Here is a 13736-nt window from a genome sequence, read left to right as displayed (position 1 = left end):
TGATGAGTTGACATCTACTCTTAATTGTCCAGGCATTGCTGAATTCTTTAACTGTGACCAATTTATAGGTAATGTGTATTTCATAGCTTGATTTTAAAGGTAAGGTGTATTTGTCATCTTTCAGTCTTTCAATGCAGTCTTTCAGAATAATATTTTTTTCTTTTTTGTCTGTATCTGGTGTGGTTGTCCATGCAGATGAAGGAAGCATATCTGCAAGGGGATAAAGACTGCTCCATTTTAGCATGTTGTGTGGTTTTACTAACACATTGCTTTTAAAATATTGGAATAGTATTATTTTAGCCTTTTAAAACTTTTTTTGTCTTTCGTTTAGGTTTTGTGAAGAACATGCTCTGTATTTTATACAGGCTTTTTTTAAAAAAATGCTTAGAAAATGTGAATTTATGGCATTGGAGTTTTGGCTAGCCGTTGAACGTGAGGAAAAATATATTAAAATATGGGTTTTATCATTTTGGATATTTATTTCTGGCAAAAAGGGTTGTTGAGGGTGTGACTTTTCCCTTCCATTGAACTTTAGCCATTGTTCTGTACCATCTGTTCACTCTACCTGAAACAGCACATGTTGAGAATACTTCGGTTCTTGTTGAAAACAAAACCCAAATAGTAAGTGCTTTAATTTTCTATTCTAATATTTTTAATCAGTGATGGCCTTTGTTTATCTTGTACCTAGACAGTCAGCATATTCTACCAAGCTATATTAAGATAAGCATGTATGAAGGAATGTTAGCATAAATAGAAATTTCAGAAGTTTGTTTTGGACAGGTCAAACTATACTACTAGCTTTAAATGTAAGCTTGATTGTTTGTTAAATGCACTCCCAGCTCCCTTTTGCAGTGGTTCATTTAGGTAATTTTGCACTCTGGAATAAATGGTCTTAGCTTCTTTGGATGGTAAGGTGTATTGCAGTACTTCAAAATGTGGTATGCCAACACTGCTTCACTGAGTGTGAACTGGGGCCCCTGCCCCAAAGTCTTATCCTGATGGTATCACTACCCTTTTTGAAAATAATTTTGAATATAACTTGCAGATTTGAAATTTGTAATGCAAATGTTTATTGTCTTAATCTTCCACTGACCTAGTTTGCACGTACGCTAAGCCAAACCATGTCTTAGTGCAAGCAGATGGGTGGGATATAAATTTAATAAATAGATATTAAACAATGGCTGGGTGCCACTTAACCAGCAGTAGGAACTCTCCACACAGCATAGAAACTTTCAATATTCTGCTGTCTCCAGAGGCCAACTGACAGCAGCATTGTTCTTGACATGAAGAGCAGAGCATTAGTGTTCAGTGGAAATTATTGTGCATAACTGCTATTTTTATTAGTAAAGTTGAAGTGTGTCTTCAGACAGGTTTTTCAGGTCTTATGTGTGCATATTTACCTGAGTTTATTTTTGATTGGCTTATAGAGCAGGGGTCACCACTTTATTTGGACCAGTGGGCACATCTCAAATTTTGAGAGAGTGCTGTGGGCGCCACTCACAAAATGGCTGTCATGGGGCTTGGCATAATACAAAATTGGTGAGTGTATTATCATTGATGCTTCTCCATAGCTATATCCCGCTGTGCCTGATTGCGAAGATACATCTGTTTAAGACCTTGGTTTCCCCATTCCCGCTCCTAAACCAGAGCCTAGGCTGCCACTTAATAACCCAAGAATAAGCCCCATTAAACTCAAAGGGACTCATTTATGAGGTTGGCATATATACCATTACCTCTTTAGGTCATTTGAGCAAGGGAAGCTTTTCATGGACTGGAAATTAAAAGCTTTCCTTGCTCAAAGGACCTAAAGAGGTGATACACTGATGTAAAGGGTAGCATATACTTAAAGGTAAATGTAGTATGTGGGTGCTCTGGAACATAGACTTTACAAGGTTGTGGGTGTTTTGACAGCTCCTGCTCTCCCTAAGCTCTCAGGTATGCCTGGTAATGGCCCTTTCTTTCAATGACTTGGGTGGAAGAAGAACCCTGTCTTCCGGTACTTCCTTGGGAGAAGGTTTCCACTGTTTCGCTGTAAGATTGCAAGAGGTAATGGCCCTTTCTTTCAATGACTTGGGTGGAAGAAGAACCCTGTCTTCCGGTACTTCCTTGGGAGAAGGTTTCCACTGTTTCGCTGTAAGATTGTACACGCTGTGCTGTGAAACAGAAGTACTGCATGGGAGAAGGCATTTGATACTTGGAGCGTCTGCTGGAGCATGCCAAAACTTGCTGAGCTCTCAAGAGTGGCCTGTAGTGGCTCATCCCTCCCAGGACTTGGGAGGAAGAAAAACCCAATATCCAGGTCTCACCAATCAGCATATAAACATCTGCTTCTCCACTATAAAGTTGCAGGTTGCCGAAGGCTAAGACTTTGAACAATCTAATAAGATAATGAAAGAGTTGACTTAGAGCGATGCAGTTCAAAAAGTAGAGCTAGAAAAATATAAGGCAAACTAGGAGAGAAATGCAGAATTAAAGTCTCAGGCATAACTTATATTTTGAGGTGTTCTAGAACACTTCAGTAGGTTTCTTTGACCAAATATTATTTGGATATTGAAAGCAGGGCTGCAGTAGGAATTGAGATAGCATTTTGAACAGGATCTTGCATGTTTCAATTCTTAGAAAGCAGCAGTTATAGGGCATTAAAGTGACTTCCCAAATAGTCAAAACAAAATAAAAAATAAAAAAATCCTTCCAGTAGCGCCTTAGAGACCAACTAAGTTTGTTCTGGATTCTTATCTCATTATACTTGACAAAGCTATCTTTAGCCATTTCACCCCTTGCTTTTTCCTTTAGGACTAATTGCAGTTGTTAATAGTCATCAACAGGTTTTCCACACCCATCAGCCAATCACCCATTCCCACCACCCTTCTGAGTAATACCCCTCCCCACTCTCTCACTATATATAAGGGTCTGGTTACTTCTTTTTCAGTGTATCTGAGAAGTGTGCATGCACATGGAAGCTCATACCAAGAACAAGCTTAGTTGGTCTCTAAGGTGCTACTGGAAGGATTTTTTTATTTTTTATTGTGTTTTTACTATGGCAGACCAACACGGCTACTTACCTGTAACTGTTCCCAAATAGTTTTAGTTTTAAACCACAAGCAAAGCAAATGGACTGTGTTCCAAATATATATGTGTTGGTTTGTGTTTCTGTTTCTGTGTTCTTGTTGTTTTTGTTTGTTTTTTTGGAGATGGCTTGTTTTGTGTTTTTCCTTTCTCTTTTCTTTGTTGACGTGTATATATAGGGACAGTGGGAGGGAAGGGCGGAGTGGAATGTCAATGACATTTGGGTGGGAAGAGAAGAGAAGGAAAAGGAAAACGGAGACTATTTGTAAGTGTATGAATTTTTAAGAAACTGACAAAGTGTTAATAAAACAGCCAAAAGTAGCATTATATATGAAATAATTTATTTCAAAAAATGGAAGATATGTGAAATTTAATTTGAAGTCAGGATACCATTTTAACTTATCAGTCGAAATAGTATAAAATAGTATGGCACTATAGCTAATGCAGGATATGCCTCAGTTATGAAAACTTGGGCTCTTTCTGGAATGACTACTTTCAATCTAAAAAAAAAGAGGAATTTTTTAATTTGCTTTAGAATGAAGATGGTAATGTTATTAATAGGAATCTAGAAGATGAATACTTCCAGTTTAATATCACATAAAAATGCATTTATCTCATATGTGTGTGTGTGTGTGTATTAATAGCTATGAACTATTTAAAAATACTGCACTGGTCCATCCTGCTCACTATTTTGTGCTCTGACTGCTAATGGTTCTCCTGGGTTTCAGACAGGAATCTTTCTCAGCTGTAGCTGGACATGCTAATGATTGAACCTAGAACTTTTTGCACACAAAATATGTGTTTTACCACTGAGATAAGACTTTCCCATTTCACTTGAGAGACAGAGAGAGAAAGCAAGTTGCTGTTTAGTATTGAGTTGTTCTATGAAACGAAAACTTTCTCTCCAAATCGAATTATTTTTTTCATAGAGTAGGTAAATCATGATGTATTTTATACTATCACTAAACAATTGACTAATGGACACTTATCAAATAGTTTGGTTATCCAAAGGAGCTCATAGAGATGTCCTCCATCACCCCTTATCTCTCCGGTTTCTACAAAGTCCTGTCAGTAGCAAGAAAGGATAAGATAAATGGAATGCAACATGAATGAAACACTTGCTGTTGTGACAAACAGCACGGTGTGCCCCTGATACAGTGGTACCTCTGGTTACCTACTTAATTCGTTCTGGAGGTGCGTTCTTAACCTGAAACTGTTCTTAACCTGAAGCACCACTTTAGCTAATGGGACCTCCCGCTGCTGCTGCGCCGCCAGAGCACAATGTCTGTTCTTATCCTGAAGCAAAGTTCTTAACCTGAAGCATTATTTCTGGTTAGCGGAGTATGTAACCTGAAGCGTATGTAACCCGAGGTACCACTGTAGTAGTGCCCAAATTACTCTGCATGCAATCATTCTATATTATAAACAAATTTATTGGGGGGGGGGGAATGATGCATAATTGGGTTGTATTCTGTGAACTATATTCTGTGGTTAAGTTTGTTCTGAACAGGACCCTTCCTTGAGGGAAGACATAGGGGACATTTGCAGTCTTTCTCAAACTTAAGTCCCAGACTGTTGTTGGACTACACTTCCCATCATCTACTGACCTGCTAGTTAGGGATGATGGGAGCTGTAGTTCAAGTTTGAGAAATACTGTTAGAGGAAATGGGCAGAAAGTATATGCTGAGAATCTAACTAGATATTTCAAATAACATTCTCCTTAAGAATCCATCCATTTTTTATCATTTAGAAAGCTTATTAAATTAAATTTTTGTTTTTTTCAGTTTTTTATGTAGTACTCAAGCAAATTCTGTTTGGTAGCCATTTTCAGTTTGTTTTCTTAGTATGATAAGAAAGTAACAGGGAACAGCATTGCTTTTTTCAGTTGACGGTTGTTCCTTTCAGTTAGTAGTAATGATGATAAAACCAATTGTTGGGCATTTAAACAAACTGGACAGTCAAATTGCAAAAGCCCTCCCCCCACCCACAGCTTGCCCTTTAATTTGGAGCATAAACATTGGAAAGTTGAGTGTGGTAATTTAATTTTGAAGGAGAGCTGCTTTAAGCAAGCATCAGCCCAAGTTAATGGGTGCCATATGGTTGATTCCCCCTGCCTCCATGCCCTGCAAGAGTTGTGGTAATTCAGAAGAAATAAGCTACCAAACTTTTTATTAAGAAGAAAAATGCACTTTAAAATTGATCTGAAATAATGTAGAAGATAAGTGTTAGCAAATATTATTTTTAAGAGCATGATAAAACATGACAAATTAGTACCTCTGTAGGTGACATGAAGAGGAGCTGTCACTGGTTCTCTGTAAGCTCTACAAAAATACTTGAGGAGCCACAAAATGTCTCATAGACATAGACATCTGTAGAGTGCCTATTGTATTAACTGTGTCAGCAGTGAAAATAAATGAGAATGGCTTATGTTATGCTTTTAAAAGGCAGTCGGCCTATGTAAATATTTATTCATTGTTTAGTTTGACTTTATAACAAGTTGTGTAGAGTGGAAACATTAGTAGAGTTTTCAGGTATGCAGAAGCATTCAGAAGCAATTTGTTTAGTAATAGTAAATGATTTAAATAGAAAATAATAGCTGCATCCTAAGTCATACGACTGTATGCAGTGGCCACAATCCAGTGCAGTGGTGTGTTGGTGGCTGTTTTGTGTATTTAACATGCCCAAGACCCTGTGTTGTGTTGCTGCAAATATTTAACACAAAATCTAGTAGAGTTAGACACCTTTAAGCACCCTGAAATCATCGGGCTCAAGTGCATTTAGAGCATTATTTTATTTTGTCCCATGCACTTATAATCATAAGCACAGCTTCAGTCCAGCAGAGAGCATGTAGACCAGCTGGGCCTCCACATGGGAGCCTGTGTTGAAGGTGAAATTCTTTGATAACCAGATGTTTGTTCAGAAAGGGACAATAAGGGAGGCTGAATCCAACCCCTTGCTCTCCAACTAAAACAGCTGATGGGAGGGTTTCATTTTTAAAAAATGGGTTCCACATGTGCAATTTCAGGCAAAGGAATTATATACACTTCACTGCATGTGACTTCTCCTTCAGCTAAAGATATGGAAGTGTAGATAAATGAAACAAAGATAATCATTTGCATGAATCTAAAATCCTTTCTCATAAGAACCGACTTTAATATTGCTTTTAAGTAAACAAGAAAGCACCTTGCACTTACAATCAATGCAATACTGTGTGTAAAACAAATTCTCTTATTAGCTTTTGTATTTTTGTAAATTTGAAGCCCCTCATTACTTGAAAGATGTACTCATGGTTTACCATTTTTAATCCTTCCTTCATTCCTCCCCCACCCCTCCTCATTTCAAATTAAATTGTTGCCTTTATGAACCTCTGCTAGTGATGCTGATGCAAATTCACCACCTCAATGAGAATTAGGCCTGAAATAGTAGGTAAAGTGCAGGCTTTGAAACGTCATGCATATGGGATTTTTGTCCTTTATAATCGCTTATCACAGGGAACAGTTCCATATTTTTTCAATGCGGTATTTATATTGCTCTTTTAAAAAATTCACTGATTTTACACAGATTTTTAAAGAAGATGACAAAGGGGTAAAAATTGGGGAAATGACCTAATAAGGTAAAATACTTATGCCAAAAACTTGCATCAGATTTCTCTGTCAGCTTCTTCATTCTTGACTGACAGTCCTCTCAATACTTGTGGTTTCATTCTAGTAAAATGAGTAATTAATGTTAGCCCTCTGCTAGAGTTTTTAATAGAATTGTCGAGCAATCTGTTTAAAGATAGAGAGCAGGGCTTTTTATATTTAAAAAAATGGAGGCTGCCTGTTCCTAAAGAAGTTATTATTTTTGTAGCCTTTTGTGTCACCATACTGCTGAAGACTTGTACATTTTAACCCCCTCACCGCCACCCCTATTAAACCAGACTCTTGGGATTGATATGTTTTAATAATGTCAATTCTGTTGTAAAAATAGTCTAAGGTTGTTGTTGTTGTTTAATGTTCTCTGTTCTTCTATTGTCCAGGTTTTATTCCAAAACTACGTTGGAAACATATGTGTTTATATAGTCAGCTTGCTTTGAGGATACTTAAGCAAAATATTTTCTCTCTGCAGGTGATGTATCGCCCATCAGTATGTCTCCCATCAGTCAATCACAGTTTATCCCACTTGGGGAAATCCTTTGCTTGGCCATTTCTGCAATGAACTCAGCACGAAAACAAGTCACGCAAGAAGCGCTAATGGAACACCTAACAACCTGTTTCCCAGGTAAAATACATGCTAATGTATCTGTGCTCCAATTGACCCAGATTTTCTTTTCCTTATTTTTAAACAAAGCATTTCAAATGACTTGTAAAAGTTTTACAAGCTTGCTGTTTTGAAGTGATGTATATTCAGGTTATTTCATTTGCTTTTCTTGTTATATTGAATCAGGGCTTGTCTGTAGCTTCATTCTCAATTATATGTGCATAGAAAGGATTTTCTTTCTAAAAAGCTATGAGTGTGGATTTTAAAGTATGTTTCAAATACTTCCTTCAAATTTTCTAAAAAGAGTTCAAAATATTAGAGAATTAAAAATGCTTGGGTTTTTGCTTTTTTAGGGGTGGGGGTTGGGAATTTGAAATGCAGCCTGATCCTGTTTTTGCAGAAGTAAATCCTACTTAGTTCAGTTAGGTTTACTCTGAAGTAACTTTGCATAGGATTGTAGCTGCATTCTGTAGCAGAGTTCTTTTATCAGTCTTCATGTGTGGCTTTATTTATAAGGTGAGTTGCCAGTGTTCTCAGAAGACTGTGAAATTAATGATCCATGTTGGAGGTGGAAAGGCAGTGGAGAGGGTACATAAAGTTCACGTTACTTTCTAGCATAGTATATCTCAATGTTTTCTGCATGACAACTTGGTGAAAAGGGCCAAAAGAATGAAATCCTGAAGAAAGGAACACTTCCACTAGACAGTTGAGTTTAAAAATATTTCAGATGGCTAATTTGGATTTATACTCATCAATACAGTACTTTGCTTATCAGCCAAAAATATACTCCAGAAGAGATTTCTCAACCCATTAGCATATTCTGTAGGCTGTGCTTGCAATGGAGTTTAAGACAAATTAGAACAGTCCCTTATGCTACAATCCTATATGCATTTACCCAGGGACAAAGTCCTGTTGAACTCAGCATGACTTGCTTCTGAGCAGCCATCATCTTCATCCTCATCCTCATCATTAAAGATTCCTTTTGGGGATTACCGGCAAGCCTCCTGAGGTAATGCCAAAGGATCTCACTTTTTCAATCAAAATTGGGGTATTTTTATTGAACTTGATTTTAAAAAGGAAGTGCTTGCGGAAGTTTTACTCTCCTGAAAGGGAAATTAAATTTTCTCTTGCCCTATAATATTATTGGAGGGGTGTGGTCTCCACTTTTGTGGAATGATTTTGTTTCCAAAACATTGATTTCTTTAGTATTTTCCTGTAAAGCATAATTCTCTGTGAACAGTAACTGCTCATTTAAATTCTCTGTCTGTCCTTCAATTCAGCTTTGCTTTTCAAGTCTTCCTCCTCACCCCACCATCTTATTCTTTTCCATATTTAATAGTTGAGCTTCTACAACTAGGTGGGCAGAGCTTGCTGATACAGCTTTTTAAGAGCAGATCTGGACATAGAAATGCAATAGTGCTTCTGATTCTTTTCTTCTCTGATCTCACCCACATAAAAGTCTATGAATAGAGATCTTATAGAATAGGTGGAATAACAGGGAGTGCCAATTCATGCAGGTTGCAAACCACCTACCGGTACTTAGCCCAACTAATAAATAGTTTTTTCCAACTGGTGGCTCTTTCCTTGGTTTTTGTTCCTAGCACATGGAAGATCGTGCACAACTGCCAGCTTGTCTGTCTGTATATAAAAGTTAAAAGTATATTCATTTTGTAATCTAAGAACCTCTCCAATGACTAAATTTCTCTACTCCGTTTCAAGTAAGACAATTTCAGCACCTGACATTTAAGTTAACATATCATCAACATGAAAAGGAATCCCATGGATTACCACTTCCAGTTCAGCGAGAGGATACATATCTAAAAATTAAATTAAAAAGAGCAAGAAAATATATATCTTTAGGATTTTTACCAGCTAGAGCCAGACAATGTGGTTTCATGCCAACACCTGAAAGAATTAACACACGTAAGAGATTTGGGTTAACATTTTCTAAAAATCTGAATTTTTAAGGATTGACAGAAGATGCCGACTTCTTTTAGAGACGTAGACCGGTCAATATTACCTAAGTTGGCAAAAAGACAGGGCTTGTAAAAAGCCAATCAAGGAAAGTTATGTTAATAAGAAATTTCCAGTTGTCATGCTGATACGAACTAAGTTGGGCAACTAATTTCTGCCTAGTAAGAAATGGAGAAAACCTGGGGGACAGGCAGAGGCAGGCAGACCATGTCCAAACACTTCTCAGAAGGGCTTGTTATAAGAAAAAATGTGTGTCTGGCCCTCACTGCAAATATAACAAGAGTAAGAATAATAGCAATAATGTTGACAGAGATAGTGCTAAAGAATAATACTTTGGAATCAATAATTAAAATGATGCTGTACAATGAGAATAGATCAAGCAAACATAACATTCTGTAGTGTCCTGTGAGAAGCTGGTGGACGGATTTTTTTTTATGGCTGCCGGACCCATTATTTGTAGAACTGTTTCATATTATAGGCCTTTTGTGTGTGTGTGGTGGTTACATAAACATTTTCATACCACTGCTATTTTGTTTCCATCACAGATTGCAGATGTTATTACTGGTGATAACCTAGTCCTTTCATATTATTTTTATTTTTGTTGTGTTTCTCTCCCCCCCCCCCTTTATGTAAACCACCCACAGAATCTTTACTGAAGGATGGTATTCAAAATACTTGAAAGTAAGAATAGAACACCCCTATAGTCATCAGAATTGCTAATAACTGCTCTGGCATTTGCTAATGAAAACCGGTACCAACCCACAGCCCATCTGGTTCAAAAACTGGTTGCCCATCTAAAGCTGCACTTATCAAACTGCTTCTGCTACTTTACTGCTTTTTACACAACTCTTTAAGGTTGAGCAATTTCAAAGCCACAGCCTTAGAAGAAAAATGTGCTTCCTCAATGCAGGTTTTTACATTGCAACATAGCCACCTAGTTTGCTGAGCAACAGAGCAGGTACAAATCTGGGTCATGGCTATATCAGAAATAAGGTATACTAATTATTTATAACCTCACATTGCAAGCACTGTACATCTTGAACTAGTATATCATGTGCAAAGGATGGTTTTTTTCCCTACCTCTTGTTAAGCCACAATAACAGTTCAGTGGGGGAAATCATTTTAGAAGATTTAGTAGTACAGTATTTGGAATTTGCTTTTCATAAATCTGTATTCATAGTGAATAAACACCAATTCCAGTAGAACATGCCTCCTTTATTGTTATACCTTAGGGTTGGCTTTATTTAAAAAGAAGGGAGAGGGAGTATGCTACTACTTCATTAATAACTAAAGCATTTAAGCTGTTGTTGTTGTTATTGTTGTTGTTGTTGTTGTTACTACAAGGTACTGTCTATTTACTGGAAGATAAGATTGTGAGCCTATGCTATGGGCATGCACCATCTAACAGACATGATACAAAAGGAAAGCAAGATAGGAAGGCAAGAAAGCATTGGAGTATTCTGCATCTTCACTGGCCAATGGATGGGGCCAAGCTGATCTCTTACTTGCCGTGATGTTCTTCCTATGAAGCAAGGCATGCAGACTCCCTGTAAGCTTAGGAGAACATCCCTTCAGCTCTGCACTCCCAGCTAGAGCAGAGTGTTCTGGCAAAGGGGGGAAGTGAGGAAGCAGTGACACTGCAACTGTTCCTTTTCTCACTGTTGGACAGGGCCAGGTTGGCCTCCACTTGTCATGCTTATCCTCATATATAGAGGAGAGAGAGATTTCACAAATCTCTTGGCAGAGCTTGAATATAATGATGAACATAAAACAATTCTTCCTAATAGGCAAACACAATGAATGCCTATTATCTTATTAAAAGAAATCGTTTTATGTAAAGTTATGTTCAATATTTGTTTGAAGGCAGATTGAATAATGCTCCCTGAGCCCAAGCTAGGGAAAGCAAATGGAATAGGTGCCAGTCATTAGAATGCAGCAACAAAAGGGAAGACTTATTTTGGAGGAAGCGTAGGTACATTTTGGCCGTTTTCACTGTCAAGGTAGCTACAGAATTAGCATAATGTATGGGACTATCTAGGCACAGTAAACTGAAATGCAATATAACTATTAATGCTGCTGTTACCTTGAGAAGTGAGGATGTCATTTTCTGACAGCTGCCATGCTTCATTGTGGCCCCTTTCTAAAACTGGGATTCCTATACGTTTCCTTTCTAAATTGCATCCAATTTACACACAGCAGCTTGAAATGTGTCTTACATTTAACTGGGTTCACCTTAGGTCAGCCTTCTTTTGTGGCCAGCAAACAAGACATAATCTTCTGTCTGGAAGCTCAGTGGAGGGCACAGCACACTTTCTTGAGATGTGGAAAATGTACATGTCTGATGATTCAGTGTCCAGACAGATTTTGCTTTTGAATTATTAAAGCACTACATAATCTTAAATAACACTACTGCTGTCAAGCAGTATTTTAAATTCCGGTTTCTCTGTGTTTTATTTACTTTTTATCATTGAAAGAATTTACTGGTGAAGTGTAGGAATGAGGTAGCTTTTGAAGATAAACTTAACGTACAAATGTATTTTAACAGAAGTTTATCTAATCTGATTGCTAGTCATGGTAGTAACATGAATTTTGTGTGATCTTTGGGGTGCATTTAACCTATAAAGTTTTCTCTAACTTTAAAATGGGTATAATATAATGCAATGGTTATGGGGTTCATTTGAATTAATTATTTTGCCAGTATTGAAGAGAAACCTTCAGATATATAGGTAAACATTTTAAATAGCCAACACTTAACTTGCTGGACTGTTTAATCCAGGTTGATTAGCATTAAATTACTGAAATGTTACTGTGACAAAATTATAGACCTAAAACCTGGCCTATAAGAAAAAACCATAAAAGACACTGGGTTGGATCAAGGCTGTGGTTTTACCAGCAAGCGTATTCCCTGAGTGGAGTTCTGGGGAAATGTTCCTCCTGGCAAAGGGGGGAAGCAATTTTGTCAATTCTGCCCAGCCCCTACAAGTACCTAGCGCCACCACCCGTACTGCTCCAGAGGGTTGCAAGACCCTCTAAAATAGGGGTTTTGATTAATTGTAACCCTCAGATTCCCAGCTTCTTCTTTTTTTAAGAGCACGTTTCTAACATTTTTAGAGCGTGAGATGTGAGACAGAATGAACAGGCAGATTCTCATTTTGTGCAAGAAATTAGCCTGCTCCAGACTGTCAGTATTTTACTTTGAACCCGCCCACCTGTGGGGGGGGGGGATGGAGTAGCCCTAGAAATTCCCCTCCTACCAAAAAAATCATTTGAATACCTATGCATGTGTGAGAGAAGTGCCGTTGGAGGAGAGAGACAGAGAAGTGTGTGAGTTCTCTGTGGGGGGACAGACGGACCTATGCATATATGTGTGGGCAGCGAAAGGGAGATGTGTTATTATTAAAGTTAGATAGGTAGGTATGAATATGTGGTCTGCATTTATGTGTGGTTTGTGGGAGACACTGAGAGATGTTTATGTGGTGTGTGTGTGTGTGTGTGTGTGTGTGAGAGAGAGAGAGAGAGAGAGAGAGAGAGATATGCACGTATGTCTGTGAGTGAGTATGTGTGTGAGAGATAACGAACGTTGTAGCTAACTTGTATATTTGTCCTGAAGTATGTGGGGGAGAAAACAATTTTTTGTGATCTCCACAATCGGTATGAACAGGACACAGCTGACTTCCCATGGTAAGCCTGGTGTTTTTGAGGGGTGGGAGATGGAATCAGCAATGACTGTGCTCTCTCTTAATGTTTTGGTACGCTAGGCCCCTTATGGCTGCTGTTTTGTGACCGGTACCTGCAGCCCTTTCTCAAAATTCATGGTGGTTATGATGGTCCGAAAAGGTTAGCAAACCCCTCCTCTAAAACACAATAGAAGGTGGCACATTAGGCAAGAGGGTGCCGGGGGGGGGGGAGAGAATTGGCAGGCCAATGCACTAAAATGGATTGTGCATTTGTAATAAATTGTGAGGCTCGATTAAATTGTGCTACTTATTCTTGTTGTACTGTTAAGCCTTTTGAAGATGTTTCTGCAGGGTACAGAAATGTGGCTTTGAAATGGTATCCTAACATATTTGAGCCATTATGATATAGTGCAGTGGTGGAGAACTCCAGCCTATGAGCCTCCTCCCCATTTGACCTAAACCTTGCCTACATGTTCACCACATGACTTCAGGCATGCCAAATTCAAAAGGGAAAACCAGGAGCATGCCCTAAGTGCCCTCCCAGTTCTTTCTTTCCAGCCAGTGCTTAAATCCAGCTCTTTTTAAAATTTATCACCTTTTCCACTCGCCCTCCAGTGACTGAAAAAGGTGACAAATTCAAAAAGTGCTAAATTTAAATTAAATCTAGAAAGGAATAATGAGTAATGCACTTAAAGTGTGCCTCCACAGCTTGAAATTTTTTTTCTTTCAAAAGTATGAAAGCTTTTTCTTACTTTTTTTCAAATAACTGGATTTCTTCTC

At 38.0% G+C, this 13736-nt stretch overlaps 1 protein-coding gene across 5 annotated transcripts in view; it reads left to right on the top strand.

Annotated features, from left to right (window-relative positions):
* STOX2 (storkhead box 2) overlaps positions 1-13736 on the top strand; it is a 126096-nt gene that overhangs the window by 100848 nt on the left and 11512 nt on the right. For all 5 annotated transcript variants that reach the window (XR_004427373.1, XR_004427372.1, XM_033160899.1 and 2 more), the window contains exon 2: positions 7174-7326. Coding sequence is in view for 3 of the 5 variants with exons in the window: in XM_033160899.1 (XP_033016790.1) it covers positions 7174-7326 (153 nt within the window). In the remaining 2 variants the exon portion in view is untranslated. The remainder of the gene's footprint in view (positions 1-7173; positions 7327-13736) is intronic.

This window comes from Lacerta agilis, chromosome 9, assembly GCF_009819535.1.
Source record: "Lacerta agilis isolate rLacAgi1 chromosome 9, rLacAgi1.pri, whole genome shotgun sequence".
Classification (NCBI taxonomy): Eukaryota; Metazoa; Chordata; class Lepidosauria; order Squamata; family Lacertidae; genus Lacerta; species Lacerta agilis.
Note: the sequence above shows the minus strand (reverse complement) of the source record. Positions and strands in the feature narration are given on the sequence as shown.